The 15,535-nt window shown below is 45.7% G+C and overlaps 1 protein-coding gene across 1 annotated transcript in view; it reads left to right on the top strand.

The window, feature by feature from the left end:
* Positions 1-5,647: 5,647 nt before the first annotated feature.
* The window catches only part of LOC124775240 (carboxypeptidase B-like), a 231,701-nt gene continuing 221,813 nt past the window's right edge, over positions 5,648-15,535 (top strand). Inside the window, exons 1-2 of the mRNA XM_047250077.1 lie at positions 5,648-5,845; positions 5,903-6,024. Of these exons, the coding sequence (XP_047106033.1) occupies positions 5,648-5,845; positions 5,903-6,024 (320 nt within the window). The remainder of the gene's footprint in view (positions 5,846-5,902; positions 6,025-15,535) is intronic.

The following is a 15,535-nucleotide window of genomic DNA, read 5'->3' as shown; positions in this document are numbered from 1 at the left end:
CACAGCCTGGGGGATGTTTCCAGAATGATTGTACATGTCCTCTCCTACGACAAGGGTAACACTGAGCTTCTCGGGAGGGGCAGTCTTGGCGTTTGTGTCATGAGTAACACCGAGGGCAAGGCTTAATTCTGTTCGCCTGTGTAGCCGCCTGTTTAGCGAGTGGTTTACGCGCTGTGGAACATTGTTTACTCGCCATGACTAGCACAAGCTGCAGCTGAATGTGTCGATTGCGAACAAGAGACTCAACCCAACAAATAGCTGGCTGAAACTTCCTGGCAGATTAAAACGGTGTTGCGGACAGAGACTCGAACTCAGGACCTTCGCCTTTCGCTTGCAAGTGCTCTACCAACTTAGCTACCCAAGCACGACTCACGCCCCGTACTCACAGCTTTACTTCTGCCAGTACCTCGTCTCCTACCTTCCAAACTTTATACAGAAGCTCTTCTACGAACCTTGCAGAAGTAGCACTCCTGAAAGAAAGGATATTGCGGAGACATGGCTTAGCCACAGCCTGGGGGATGTTTCCAGAATGATTGTACATGTCCTCTCCTACGACAAGGGTAACACTGAGCTTCTCGGGAGGAGCAGTCTTGGCGTTTGTGTCATGAGTAACACCGAGGGCAAGGCTTAATTCTGTTCGCCTGTGTAGCCGCCTGTTTAGCGAGTGGTTTACGCGCTGTGGAACATTGTTTACTCGCCATGACTAGCACAAGCTGCTGCTGAATGTGTCGATTGCGAACAAGAGACTCAACCCAACAAATAGCTGGCTGAAACTTCCTGGCAGATTAAAACGGTGTTGCGGACAGAGACTCGAACTCAGGACCTTCGCCTTTCGCTTGCAAGTGCTCTACCAACTTAGCTACCCAAGCACGACTCACGCCCCGTACTCACAGCTTTACTTCTGCCAGTACCTCGTCTCCTACCTTCCAAACTTTATACAGAAGCTCTTCTACGAACCTTGCAGAAGTAGCACTCCTGAAAGAAAGGATATTGCGGAGACATGGCTTAGCCACAGCCTGGGGGATGTTTCCAGAATGATTGTACATGTCCTCTCCTACGACAAGGGTAACACTGAGCTTCTCGGGAGGGGCAGTCTTGGCGTTTGTGTCATGAGTAACACCGAGGGCAAGGCTTAATTCTGTTCGCCTGTGTAGCCGCCTGTTTAGCGAGTGGTTTACGCGCTGTGGAACATTGTTTACTCGCCATGACTAGCACAAGCTGCTGCTGAATGTGTCGATTGCGAACAAGAGACTCAACCCAACAAATAGCTGGCTGAAACTTCCTGGCAGATTAAAACGGTGTTGCGGACAGAGACTCGAACTCAGGACCTTCGCCTTTCGCTTGCAAGTGCTCTACCAACTTAGCTACCCAAGCACGACTCACGCCCCGTACTCACAGCTTTACTTCTGCCAGTACCTCGTCTCCTACCTTCCAAACTTTATACAGAAGCTCTTCTACGAACCTTGCAGAAGTAGCAGTCCTGAAAGAAAGGATATTGCGGAGACATGGCTTAGCCACAGCCTGGGGGATGTTTCCAGAATGATTGTACATGTCCTCTCCTACGACAAGGGTAACACTGAGCTTCTCGGGAGGGGCAGTCTTGGCGTTTGTGTCATGAGTAACACCGAGGGCAAGGCTTAATTCTGTTCGCCTGTGTAGCCGCCTGTTTAGCGAGTGGTTTACGCGCTGTGGAACATTGTTTACTCGCCATGACTAGCACAAGCTGCAGCTGAATGTGTCGATTGCGAACAAGAGACTCAACCCAACAAATAGCTGGCTGAAACTTCCTGGCAGATTAAAACGGTGTTGCGGACAGAGACTCGAACTCAGGACCTTCGCCTTTCGCTTGCAAGTGCTCTACCAACTTAGCTACCCAAGCACGACTCACGCCCCGTACTCACAGCTTTACTTCTGCCAGTACCTCGTCTCCTACCTTCCAAACTTTATACAGAAGCTCTTCTACGAACCTTGCAGAAGTAGCACTCCTGAAAGAAAGGATATTGCGGAGACATGGCTTAGCCACAGCCTGGGGGATGTTTCCAGAATGATTGTACATGTCCTCTCCTACGACAAGGGTAACACTGAGCTTCTCGGGAGGAGCAGTCTTGGCGTTTGTGTCATGAGTAACACCGAGGGCAAGGCTTAATTCTGTTCGCCTGTGTAGCCGCCTGTTTAGCGAGTGGTTTACGCGCTGTGGAACATTGTTTACTCGCCATGACTAGCACAAGCTGCTGCTGAATGTGTCGATTGCGAACAAGAGACTCAACCCAACAAATAGCTGGCTGAAACTTCCTGGCAGATTAAAACGGTGTTGCGGACAGAGACTCGAACTCAGGACCTTCGCCTTTCGCTTGCAAGTGCTCTACCAACTTAGCTACCCAAGCACGACTCACGCCCCGTACTCACAGCTTTACTTCTGCCAGTACCTCGTCTCCTACCTTCCAAACTTTATACAGAAGCTCTTCTACGAACCTTGCAGAAGTAGCACTCCTGAAAGAAAGGATATTGCGGAGACATGGCTTAGCCACAGCCTGGGGGATGTTTCCAGAATGATTGTACATGTCCTCTCCTACGACAAGGGTAACACTGAGCTTCTCGGGAGGAGCAGTCTTGGCGTTTGTGTCATGAGTAACACCGAGGGCAAGGCTTAATTCTGTTCGCCTGTGTAGCCGCCTGTTTAGCGAGTGGTTTACGCGCTGTGGAACATTGTTTACTCGCCATGACTAGCACAAGCTGCTGCTGAATGTGTCGATTGCGAACAAGAGACTCAACCCAACAAATAGCTGGCTGAAACTTCCTGGCAGATTAAAACGGTGTTGCGGACAGAGACTCGAACTCAGGACCTTCGCCTTTCGCTTGCAAGTGCTCTACCAACTTAGCTACCCAAGCACGACTCACGCCCCGTACTCACAGCTTTACTTCTGCCAGTACCTCGTCTCCTACCTTCCAAACTTTATACAGAAGCTCTTCTACGAACCTTGCAGAAGTAGCACTCCTGAAAGAAAGGATATTGCGGAGACATGGCTTAGCCACAGCCTGGGGGATGTTTCCAGAATGATTGTACATGTCCTCTCCTACGACAAGGGTAACACTGAGCTTCTCGGGAGGGGCAGTCTTGGCGTTTGTGTCATGAGTAACACCGAGGGCAAGGCTTAATTCTGTTCGCCTGTGTAGCCGCCTGTTTAGCGAGTGGTTTACGCGCTGTGGAACATTGTTTACTCGCCATGACTAGCACAAGCTGCAGCTGAATGTGTCGATTGCGAACAAGAGACTCAACCCAACAAATAGCTGGCTGAAACTTCCTGGCAGATTAAAACGGTGTTGCGGACAGAGACTCGAACTCAGGACCTTCGCCTTTCGCTTGCAAGTGCTCTACCAACTTAGCTACCCAAGCACGACTCACGCCCCGTACTCACAGCTTTACTTCTGCCAGTACCTCGTCTCCTACCTTCCAAACTTTATACAGAAGCTCTTCTACGAACCTTGCAGAAGTAGCAGTCCTGAAAGAAAGGATATTGCGGAGACATGGCTTAGCCACAGCCTGGGGGATGTTTCCAGAATGATTGTACATGTCCTCTCCTACGACAAGGGTAACACTGAGCTTCTCGGGAGGGGCAGTCTTGGCGTTTGTGTCATGAGTAACACCGAGGGCAAGGCTTAATTCTGTTCGCCTGTGTAGCCGCCTGTTTAGCGAGTGGTTTACGCGCTGTGGAACATTGTTTACTCGCCATGACTAGCACAAGCTGCAGCTGAATGTGTCGATTGCGAACAAGAGACTCAACCCAACAAATAGCTGGCTGAAACTTCCTGGCAGATTAAAACGGTGTTGCGGACAGAGACTCGAACTCAGGACCTTCGCCTTTCGCTTGCAAGTGCTCTACCAACTTAGCTACCCAAGCACGACTCACGCCCCGTACTCACAGCTTTACTTCTGCCAGTACCTCGTCTCCTACCTTCCAAACTTTATACAGAAGCTCTTCTACGAACCTTGCAGAAGTAGCACTCCTGAAAGAAAGGCTAAGCCATGTCTCCGCAATATCCTTTCTTTCAGGAGTGCTACTTCTGCAAGGCTAAGCCATGTCTCCGCAATATCCTTTGTTTCAGGAGTGCTACTTCTGCAAGGTTCGTAGAAGAGCTTGTGTATAAAGTTTGGAAGGTAGGAGACGAGGTACTGGCAGAAGTAAAGCTGTGAGTACGGGGCGTGAGTCGTGCTTGGGTAGCTAAGTTGGTAGAGCACTTGCAAGCGAAAGGCGAAGGTCCTGAGTTCGAGTCTCTGTCCGCAACACCGTTTTAATCTGCCAGGAAGTTTCAGCCAGCTATTTGTTGGGTTGAGTCTCTTGTTCGCAATCGACACATTCAGCTGCAGCTTGTGCTAGTCATGGCGAGTAAACAATGTTCCACAGCGCGTAAACCACTCGCTAAACAGGCGGCTACACAGGCGAACAGAATTAAGCCTTGCCCTCGGTGTTACTCATGACACAAACGCCAAGACTGCCCCTCCCGAGAAGCTCAGTGTTACCCTTGTCGTAGGAGAGGACATGTACAATCATTCTGGAAACATCCCCCAGGCTGTGGCTAAGCCATGTCTCCGCAATATCCTTTCTTTCAGGAGTGCTACTTCTGCAAGGTTCGTAGAAGAGCTTCTGTATAAAGTTTGGAAGGTAGGAGACGAGGTACTGGCAGAAGTAAAGCTGTGAGTACGGGGCGTGAGTCGTGCTTGGGTAGCTAAGTTGGTAGAGCACTTGCAAGCGAAAGGCGAAGGTCCTGAGTTCGAGTCTCTGTCCGCAACACCGTTTTAATCTGCCAGGAAGTTTCAGGGAGAGAAGATGATTGTTGTGGTACGAGGTACCCTCCGCCACGCACGGTATGGTGGACTGCGGAGTATGTATGTAGATGTAGATTCTTTCGCGACGAACATGTCGGCAATAGTTAGATTTTTTTTCCGCTAGCTAGATTCGAAACAGTTACTTTCGCCTCGGTTGTTGCAAGGTACCGTAAAACGGCGACTGTGGCCACGGAGGTGGGATTTTCGGGGTAGCAGCGACCGTAGCTACTTGCAGTCGTAATGACAGCTTCCGGTGCGTCCCACCCGGCGCCCTCAGCGGCGCGTGGCGCCCACACATGCATTGTCCAGCGCTATCTGGGTCGCGCCGGGTTAATATGCACGTACGCTGATGGAGCGCGCACTGGCTGGGAGGTCCAGGGGACACGCCCCGCCTTGCACTGCCCCCCCCCCCCCCCTCTCAACTGTCTCCACCACGGCCGGCAGCCTCGACCGTGGCCCAGAAAACTGTCCGAGCTCATACACAGCCGCTACGAGGCGGCGCAGTGGCTCAGTCGCGGTCCGGGCAGCACGCGAACAGGTTAGACTAGACACCTGTTACCGGCCAAGCGGAGGGAGGCGCACACGCGCACCTGTTGCTAGCGGACTGGACACTCGAGGAGTCACCAGCTGCTAAGACCAGTCCTCCGTACTGTGGAACTGCATCCGGTTACTCGTTCGCTGGTTGTGGTGGTTAGATAGTTGTGACCGAATTTGGAAAACACTGGACTGGTTCCGTGTCGTATGTCGCGAGTTCGCGGTAGGCGAACTGGTGCGGGTGTCCGCTGTCTGTGATGACCGCGGTGGAGCCTGGCGCGATGTGAGATGCGCCGCCCGCCGCCGCCGCTGGTGTTAATGACGGCGCTGCTGCTGGGGGCGGCAGCCGCGGCCGCTTCCGCCCCCGGGCCGGGGGCGGCGCAGGCGCAGGAGAGCGCGCGCGGTGGACCGCTGAGCGTGCTGTCCGCGCTGGTGGAGTACTTCAAGACGGGGCTGCGCGTCGTCGTGGGCGCCGCCGTGGGGGCGGTCACGGGCTCGGGGGCGAGGGACAAGGCCTCCGGGGGCGGGCGCGTCTCGTACCAGCGGTGGCAGGTGCTGCGCGCCACCGCGCCCACGCAAGACGCCGCCGACCAGCTGGAGTCCATGCTCAACGAGCTCGAGGAGGACGGCGCCGCCGCTATCTGGGCAGACGTCGCCTCCAACAGGTAAGCGGGCAACCCTCTGTCTGGGCAAAGACACCTCCAAAGTCAAAGCTGACGGCTGAGTCCTGCCATGACACTCTCATTCATAGCCATTCTGTCCGTCCCGATAGCTGAATGGTCAGCGTGACGGTCTGCCGTGCTAAGGGGCCCGGGTGCGATTCCCGGCTGGGTCGAGGTTTTCCTCCGCTCAGGGACTTGGTGTTGTGCTGTCTTCATCATCATTTCATCCGCATCCGGCGCGCAGGTCGCCCAATGTGGCGTCGAATGTAATAAGACCTGCACCAAGGCGACCGAACGCGCCCCGTCAGGGGCCTCCCGGCCAATGACGCCAAACGCTCATTTCATTTCATAGCCATTCTATCACCACAAAAGTGTACACTTCCAATTCATTTAGTGACGAAGTTATGGAAAGGTATATAAGTAAAGGGGCATGAGATGCTAGTAACTTACTGCCACGACATTTCGGCGCAGAGTCTTCTGGCCATCTTCAGGCATACGCATATAGGCGACAGTATATTGCGTTCCGTTATTTAAGCCTTAGTCTACCAAAGAGTCACATGTGTGCCACGATAGGTCATCAGAGTACAGAGTATCAATTGGAGTTTGCTGCCACGTTATTGCTATGTATGTGTCCCACTGGTAACGGGAAGCCTACTAATGGGGTAAGAATTCTTATAATTTACAGACTGCACTTGTGAGCTCGGAGTATTGTCACAACAAACTAGTTTGCACCAATAGATAGACAACCCAGTTACCAGATTATCAAAGTGGGCTTCCTTCACGCCTACACGGACACATGGCGCCAACGACTTGCACCGGCAAATTGACGATTGCCACATCACAAACGGAGCCGATATTGAGCACTTGTAGTACTAGTTACGAACTTGGAGAGATACTCTGGCCAATTGTGTGTGACTGGTTTCAGTATGTCGTCTATGGTTTTGCGCAGTCGCATTCTGAAACACTGGAGTTGTTTATGAATAATTCTGTATGTCCTACCTTCCCCCCCCCCCCTCTCCCCCCAACCCCTTTCTAAGCGAAAAAGTCGTGAATAATCTTGTATGTCCTACCCTCCTCCTCCCCCCCCCCCCCTTCACCAACCCCTTTCGAAACGAAACGACAGGAAAAAATCTTTTCATATTGTTACTTCTAAGTTACTAATTAGTATAACGGTACATGGATGTTTTTGAAATAAAACTGGCAGTCAAAGTGTTAAGACTCTGCCGGCGCATGCTTGGTGCATCCAGTTGTCGATGCGGATGCGCCTGTTCAGGCCGTGTGCTTCTACTGTAAGTCTGCGTGCTGCTGAGAGATCACTCTAGGGTGGAAATTCGCCTATAAGTCAAATAGTTTACACGACAGGAAAGTCTCAGGCTTAAACAAGACATCAGTTGGCACACCATGAAGCGAATAGATAGGAGTGAATATGTAATCCTGCGTGCGGCACTTAAACAGTAAACCTATCCTTCATTAACATCTTCTCGGGTATACACCTGCGTCAAGTGGTTGAACAACAACCAGCTGTAGGCCGAATGCTTCTCGGCCATTGTCAAGGATCACTCGACCAGAAGCTCGTGGATGTAAAGCCAGTTGATGTGGCTGGAAGCCCGAGCACATTTTATTCAGTCATATCACCGCGAGTCCATGCATGCATTCATCCAGTTCTAACTCTTGTTTCAAATATGAATACCATCCGTGTGAACTTATAAAGGACGTGCAACAAAGACGGTAGTGAACAGGCGCGTCTCTATCCACTGGTTCCGTCACTGAACACCTTTGTCCCCCTTTCACCCCAAATATAAGTCACCGTCACCCGCACTTTAACGAGCGAGAGATGCCTAATATTATAAAAATAATGACATTATTATTATTATTATTTGCGAATAAATGCATTAGGACTAGACAAAGTACAAAGAGGTGGGCATTTGCCTTCTTCTGTGCCCATATTTCTTTCAAGGACTTCCTGTGGGCTTCCTTCCTTTTTTCAGACCATATAGTTCGTTATCAGGAGAAAGAAAACTGACATTCTATGGATCGGAGCGTGGAATGTCAGATCCCTTAATCGGGCAGGTAGGTCAGAAAATTTAAAAAGGGAAATGGATAGGTTAAAGTTAGATATAGTGGGAATTAGTGAAGTTCGGTGGCAGGGGAGCAAGACTTTTGGTCAGGTGATTACAGGGTTATAAATACAAAATCAAATAGGGGTAATGCAGGAGTAGGTTTAATAATGAATAAAAAAATAGGAGTGCGGGTTAGCTACTACAAACAGCATAGTGAACGCATTATTGTGGCCAAGATAGACACAAAGCCCATGCCTACTACAGTAGTACAAGTTTATATGCCAACTAGCTCTGCAGATGATGAAGAAATTGATGAAATGTATGACGAGATAAAAGAAATTATTCAGGTAGTGAAGGGAGACGAAAATTTAATAGTCATGGGTGACTGGAATTCGTCAGTAGGAAAAGGGAGAGAAGGAAACATAGTAGGTGAATATGGATTGGGGGGAAGAAATGAAAGAGGAAGCCGCCTTGTAGAATTTTGCACAGAGCATAACTTAATCATAGCTAACACTTGGTTCAAGAATCATGAAAGAAGGTTGTATACCTGGAAAAATCCTGGAGATACTAAAAGGTATCAGATAGATTACATAATGGTAAGACAGAGATTTAGGAACCAGGTTTTAAATTGTAAGACATTTCCAGGGGCAGATGTGGATTCTGACCACAATCTATTGGTTATGAACTGCAGATTGAAACTGAAGAAACTGCAAAACGGCTGGAATTTAAGGAGATGGGACCTGGATAAACTGAAAGAACCAGAGGTTGTACAGAGTTTCAGGGAGAGCATAAGGGAACAATTGACAGGAATGGGGGAAAGAAATACAGCAGAAGAAGAATGGGTAGCTCTGAGGGATGAAGTAGTGAAGGCAGCAGAGGATCAAGTAGGTAAAAAGACGAGGGCTAATAGAAATCCTTGGGTAACAGAAGAAATATTGAATTTAATTGATGAAAGGAGAAAATATAAAAATGCAGTAAATGAAGCATGCAAAAAGGAATACAAACGTCTCAAAAATGAGATCGACAGGAAGTGCAAAATGGCTAAGCAGGGATGGCTAGAGGACAAATGTAAGGATGTAGAGGCTTGTCTCACTAGGGGTAAGATAGATACTGCCTACAGGAAAATTAAAGAGACCTTTGGAGAGAAGAGAACGACTTGTATGAATATCAAGAGCTCAGATGGCAACCCAGTTCTAAGCAAAGAAGGGAAGGCAGAAAGGTGGAAGGAGTATATAGAGGGTTTATACAAGGGCGATGTACTTAAGGACAATATTATGGAAATGGAAGAGGATGTAGATGAAGATGAAATGGGAGATAAGGTACTGCGTGAAGAGTTTGACAGAGCACTGAAAGACCTGAGTCGAAACAAGGCCCCGGGAGTAGACAACATTTCATTAGAACTACTGATGGCCTTGGGAGAGACAGTCATGACAAAATTCTACCATGTGGTGAGCGAGATGTATGAGACAGGCGAAATACCCACAGACTTCAAGAAGAATATAATAATTCCAATCCCAAAGAAAGCAGGTGTTGACAGATGTGAAAATTACCGAACTATCAGTTTAATAAGTCACAGCTGCAAAATACTAACGCGAATTCTTTACAGACGAATGGAAAAATTGGTAGAAGCGGACCTCGGGGAAGATCAGTTTGGATTCCGTAGAAATGTTGGAACACGTGAGGCAGTACTAACCTTACGACTTATCTTAGAAGAAAGATTAAGAAAAGGCAAACCTACGTTTCTAGCATTTGTAGACTTAGAGAAAGCTTTTGACAACGTTAACTGGAATACTCTCTTTCAAATTCTGAAGGTGGCAGGGGTAAAATACAGGGAGCGAAAGGCTATTTACAATTTTTACAGAAACCAGATGGCAGTTATAAGAGTCGAGGGGCATGAAAGGGAAGCAGTGGTTGGGAAAGGAGTGAGACAGGGTTGTAGCCTCTCCCCGATGTTATTCAATCTGTATATTGAGCAAGCAGTAAAGGAAACAAAAGAAAAATTCGGAGTAGGTATTAAAATCCATGGAGAAGAAATAAAAACTTTGAGGTTCGCCGATGATATTGTAATTCTGTCAGAGACATCAAAGGACTTGGAAGAGCAGTTGAACGGAATGGATAGTGTCTTGAAAGGAGGATATAAGATGAACATCAACAAAAGCAAAACGAGGATAATGGAATGTTGTCAAATTAAATCGGGTGATGCTGAGGGGATTAGATTAGGAAATGAGACACTTAAAGTAGTAAAGGACTTTTGCTATTTAGGGAGTAAAATAACTGATGATGGTCGAAGTAGAGAGGATATAAAATGTAGACTGGCAATGGCAAGGAAATCGTTTCTGAAGAAGAGAAATTTGTTAACATCGAGTATAGATTTAAGTGTCAGGAAGTCGTTTCTGAAAGTATTTGTATGGAGTGTAGCCACGTATGGAGGTGAAACATGGAAGATAACCAGTTTGGACAAGAAGAGAATAGAAGCTTTCGAAATGTGGTGCTACAGAAGAATGCTGAAGATAAGGTGGGTAGATCACGTAACTAATGAGGAGGTATTGAATAGGATTGGGGAGAAGAGAAGTTTGTGGCACAACTTGACTAGAAGAAGGGATCGGTTGGTAGGACATGTTTTGAGGCATCAAGGGATCACAAATTTAGCATTGGAGGGCAGCGTGGAGGGTAAAAATCGTAGAGGGAGACCAAGAGATCAATACACTAAGCAGATTCAGAAGGATGTAGGTTGCAGTAGGTACTGGGAGATGAAGAAGCTTGCACAGGATAGAGTAGCATGGAGAGCTGCATCAAACCAGTCTCAGGACTGAAGACCACAACAACAACAACATAGTTCCAGTCTTCTTCTTTTGTTTCTTCCCTTGGTCATCTTGCCATTTGTGAATTTTGGACCTAAAGATTCCGTAGTTTTCGACATCTTTTGGTGTAATTTCTGCCTATTTCGATGAGTTTTTAGTCTCGCCAGGTAATTTCGTCGTGTTCGTTTCAGCTTCACTCCTGTCGTCAAAGATTAGGACTATTTTATTTGTAAGTCTCTCCGAGTACATTCTTTTAATGTGTCCATAGAATCTTAAAATGCGTTTTCTAATGTCACTATGGATGTTTGTAGATTGTTTGAGTTCCTGTTTGCCTCTCAGTCGGTACTGCTCGTCTACAAGTGTTGAACCTAGAATTTTTCTTGCGGTTTTGTTTTTTTTTATCATTGTTTACAGCCTCTGTTTCCCCGTTCGAATATTATTACTATTATCATTCCTATTACGGTATTAACACATTTCATATAATTCTGACAACAATGTCTAAAACATCGCTTTAGCGTAGCATCCAAAAATCAGTAATTCAGATAAATGCATCTTCTGAAACTCATTCTTCCAAAACTTTGAGAAGTACCTGCCTCATGTAATTGTTTTAAGAACTACCTTATAACTGCAGCAAACTTCCACAATTTTGACACCTTAATGTGTGCACTTGCCCTTATCAGAATTTCACTTAGCTCTAAGATTATTACACATGTATGCCTATTGCGGCTAAACGAGTGTGTAATTAGGGGAATGCGGTTTCTTGCTGTCGCTTGGACCTAAATACGTGAAAGTAAGGATTTATGTTATTTTGTTTTAGTGGGCCATCATCCCCCTTCTGTTTTGCCTCCCGTCAGCTTACTGTGGTTTCCCAATTGCACATGTGGACTCAAACGACCTGTGTCAGATTAGTTGTTGACAGTACATATGGTCAACCCGTGACTGGGAACCTTTTCTTGGATAGCACGTTTCCCACAAGCAGTCAGGCCGCAAGTTGTCCACGTGGACTAGCCATCAGGAACACAAGGGAAATGTATCCTAAGTTACACGAAGCTCGTAATTTTTTGGAATTATTGGCGTTTTTGAGACCCTTACTTCTCACGATACTATATTCTCCGAAAGTTAGCTGAAAAATTTGGGAATTAACGCGTGTAGTAAAATGTTGTTTGGATCCGCACATGATGGTGAATCGACATGGGACACGACCACACAAATCTTACGATTCAAGCACGCTAGTGCGACCAGATCTACTGTGCTGCTCTCAGGTTCGAAGTTCTTATCAATCGGGCATCACGACAGACCTAGAATGAATATAGAGACGTGCTACTACGATCGTAATAGGTGAGATTAGCCTATACGAAGACATAAGAGAGAAACATAGTTAACTCAAATATTGTGAGAAGAACCCACGTTGTTCTCTCAAAAAACCCTGGTACTTCAGAGAGACTTCGATCGACCGTGGACTACATCAGTCGTTTCATGTGAATCCGATTGTGCGCTCTATAAATAAGTTAAGCTTCGATTTTCTTACCTACGTTTGTCAAATCAGTGGCCGGCTCTCCATGTCTAGAGACCATTACTTTATCCAATATTAAATGTTTCGAAAAGTGTTATAGCAAACTCGATTTAAAAGGTCTGAAACTACTGCGAAAGACATGAGCGTTTAGTTTATGCAGATTGAACCTCAATCTGTAGATTGTTAAGATCGGAAAGTAGACAAGCGTCTTGGTTACGGCAAGTAAGGTATGGTCCTCCTACAACCTTGACTCCTGTTTTGCCATTCCCACATTCTCTTGGGAACATCTCTGTGTGTAGCATTCCGAGATAATAGCAGTGAATATCAGTGACAATGAAAGTTAGATTCAGGTCCGCAGGCATATTCAGATAGCCTAATAAATAACAAATGTTTGAGTCCACTTCTCGCTATAAACAGCACATCCGTTTTCGAATCCCGGTGGAGCAAAAGTTTCATTTGTCGCGACATATTTGAAAAATAGAATATTTATGATTGGTAAAAATGAGGGAATATTTTATTTGCATGGACCTCGTCGTCAGAGGGGGATTAAATAAGTTCTTTCCTTCTATTCAGACCCAAGAGTCGGAACACGGGACAATACCAACGCCGGTATATTCATCGAGTGTTTTGGTATTGCTTGCATTTGATTACCGAGACTTTAAGTGTAATTGTAAAGGCGATAGTCATGTCAATGTGCAATAAATGCTTTTTTTCTTAAAGAATTCATGATTTGGCACAATATATGTATTCTAATTTACTAAAACTGCTTGTTTCCTTCAAGCACCAGACCACCCTCAGGCACATAAAACGACATTAATTAGGGAGCATGCGGCCAATTATCATTTATTTCTACATCAGTGGTACACTCGTGCATTCAATGCATCAAAATTTGAAAACGGAGGAAATTGCCCGATTTATACAGTGGGCAACAAGTTAACAGATCAGGCTGGGTCTATATGTGGGTCCATAGCTGGGGAAGTATTTTCCCTGGAAATAACAGGTCCTTAACACAGCAATTTATTTCATTATTTGCTGCTAGTTTCGGAATCGCAACGCCATTCTCAAGCGCTGATTCTCATTCAGATCATCCAAGCTTCCGTGATGTAAGATGGATCATCACTGCCCCTAATTAGAGTAAGGCTGCAAACGAACAAGCCATACACTTAAACAGCACATACATTTTCAAGTGTTGACACTAAATGTGCTCAGTACCTTTCCAACAAGTAACTGGTATTGTCACTAACTTATGAAACTGATGTCCATTGCTGCACTTTGTTTGTGGTGGAGGACAAACCAGAAAAGAAAAATAAGCAAATTCCCAGTAAGCGTCGTTTAATCAACGCTTAACTTAAATGAGCCTGTGATAGAATTGATTAAACGACGCTTATTGGGAATTTGCTAAGCGTCGTTTAATCAATTCTATCGCAGGCTCATTTAAGTTAAGCAACCCAGTTTTCTTTGTCTACACTGTGTGTGGATGATGCAAGTTGGGCTGCCTATCTAATAGTACGTAAATTATATTCCAGGCAAGTTTTATTTTTAAAGCAATTCTTATTTATTCTTCCGTCTCAGTTCCATATTTTTAAATGCATAACATGTTTCGATCTCTTTGGATCATCTTCAGATCTATGCAGTTACATCAGTAACCCGTCGTGTCTGTTTCAGAACCTCAAATCAGACAGTACTCTGATATCAGGTTCTGACAGAGAAACAAGAGGTTACTGATTCAACTACACAAATCCGAAGATGATCTAGCGAGACTGAAACATATCACGTACTTAAAAATTGGCAAGTGACACTGAAGAATGAATCAGAATTGTTTTAAATAACAATACAGCTGCTGTTTTCTCGCGAAGAATATGTCGGCTATAACGAAGCTTTACTTTGCGTACACTGGCCGATGCTGCGGAGAAACTCCTCATTCCTTAAAAAAAATCTCCTTATTCCTTATCTTTTCAGTCCACCTAATTTTCAACATTCCTCTGTAGCATCACATCCAAAATACTTTTGATTCTCTCCTGTTCCGGTTTTCCCATAGTCACTTAGGAACTTAATGAACAGTAAATGCAGAGACACTAAGGCGAAATGGAAGGACTGACTCAGGATACAGAAAAGTAAAAACAGCCTTCGGTGAGATTAAAAGCAGGGGCGATAACATTACCAGTTCAATGTGAATTCCATTTTTAAATGCAGAGGAGAGAACGAATACGTGGAAAGAGTACATTGAGGGCCTCTACGAAGTGAAATACTTGTATGATGACATGATAAAAGAAGTTTCATAAATTTCCTCCTCAAATTGAGGCCTATGTTTGATACTGCTGGATTTCTCTTGGCTAGGAATGCCCTTTTTCCAGCGCTACTCTGATTTTTAAGTCATCTTATAATTTCTGCTACTTCTCATTACTTTCGTCTTTCTTCGATTTACTCTCAATTCATATTGTGTAGTCATTATAATATTTATTCCATCGAACAGATTGTATAATTTTTCTGCTCTTTCGCTTTGGATAGCAATGTCATCACCGAATCTTATCATTGACACTCTTTCACCCTGAATTTTAATCGCACTCATGACTCTTTTATTTCCGAGCGCTTCTTGGATGTGTAGTTTGAACGGTATGAGTGAAAGACTGCATCCTGTCTTACACCCTTTTTAATCCGAGCACTCGGTTTTTGGTCTTCTACCCGTATTGTTCCCTCTTGGTTCTTATACATATTATACATTACCCGTCTCTCCCTACAGCTTACCCCTATTTTTCGTAGAATTTAGAACATCGTCCCCATTTTACATTGCCGAAAGCTTTTTCCAGGCAGACAGATCCTATGAACGTGTCTTGCTTCTATTATCAACGCAACGTCAGAACTGCCACTCTGGTGCCTTCACCTTCCCTAAAGCAAAACTGATTGTCATCTAACACATCCTTGATTTTCTTTTCCATTCTTCTCTATGTTATACTCGGATGCATGAGCTGTTAATCTGATTGTGCGGTAATTCGCGCACTTGTCTCTTGCAATCTTCGGAATTGTGTCAATGATGTTTTTCTGAAAGTGTGGTGGTATATCGACTGTTCCATACATTCCGCACACCGAAGTAGAAAAGCTGTTTTGTTGCCATTTTTGTCAATGATTTTATAAATTCCGGT

Source organism: Schistocerca piceifrons, chromosome 2 (genome assembly GCF_021461385.2).
Source record: "Schistocerca piceifrons isolate TAMUIC-IGC-003096 chromosome 2, iqSchPice1.1, whole genome shotgun sequence".
Classification (NCBI taxonomy): Eukaryota; Metazoa; Arthropoda; class Insecta; order Orthoptera; family Acrididae; genus Schistocerca; species Schistocerca piceifrons.
Note: the sequence above shows the minus strand (reverse complement) of the source record. Positions and strands in the feature narration are given on the sequence as shown.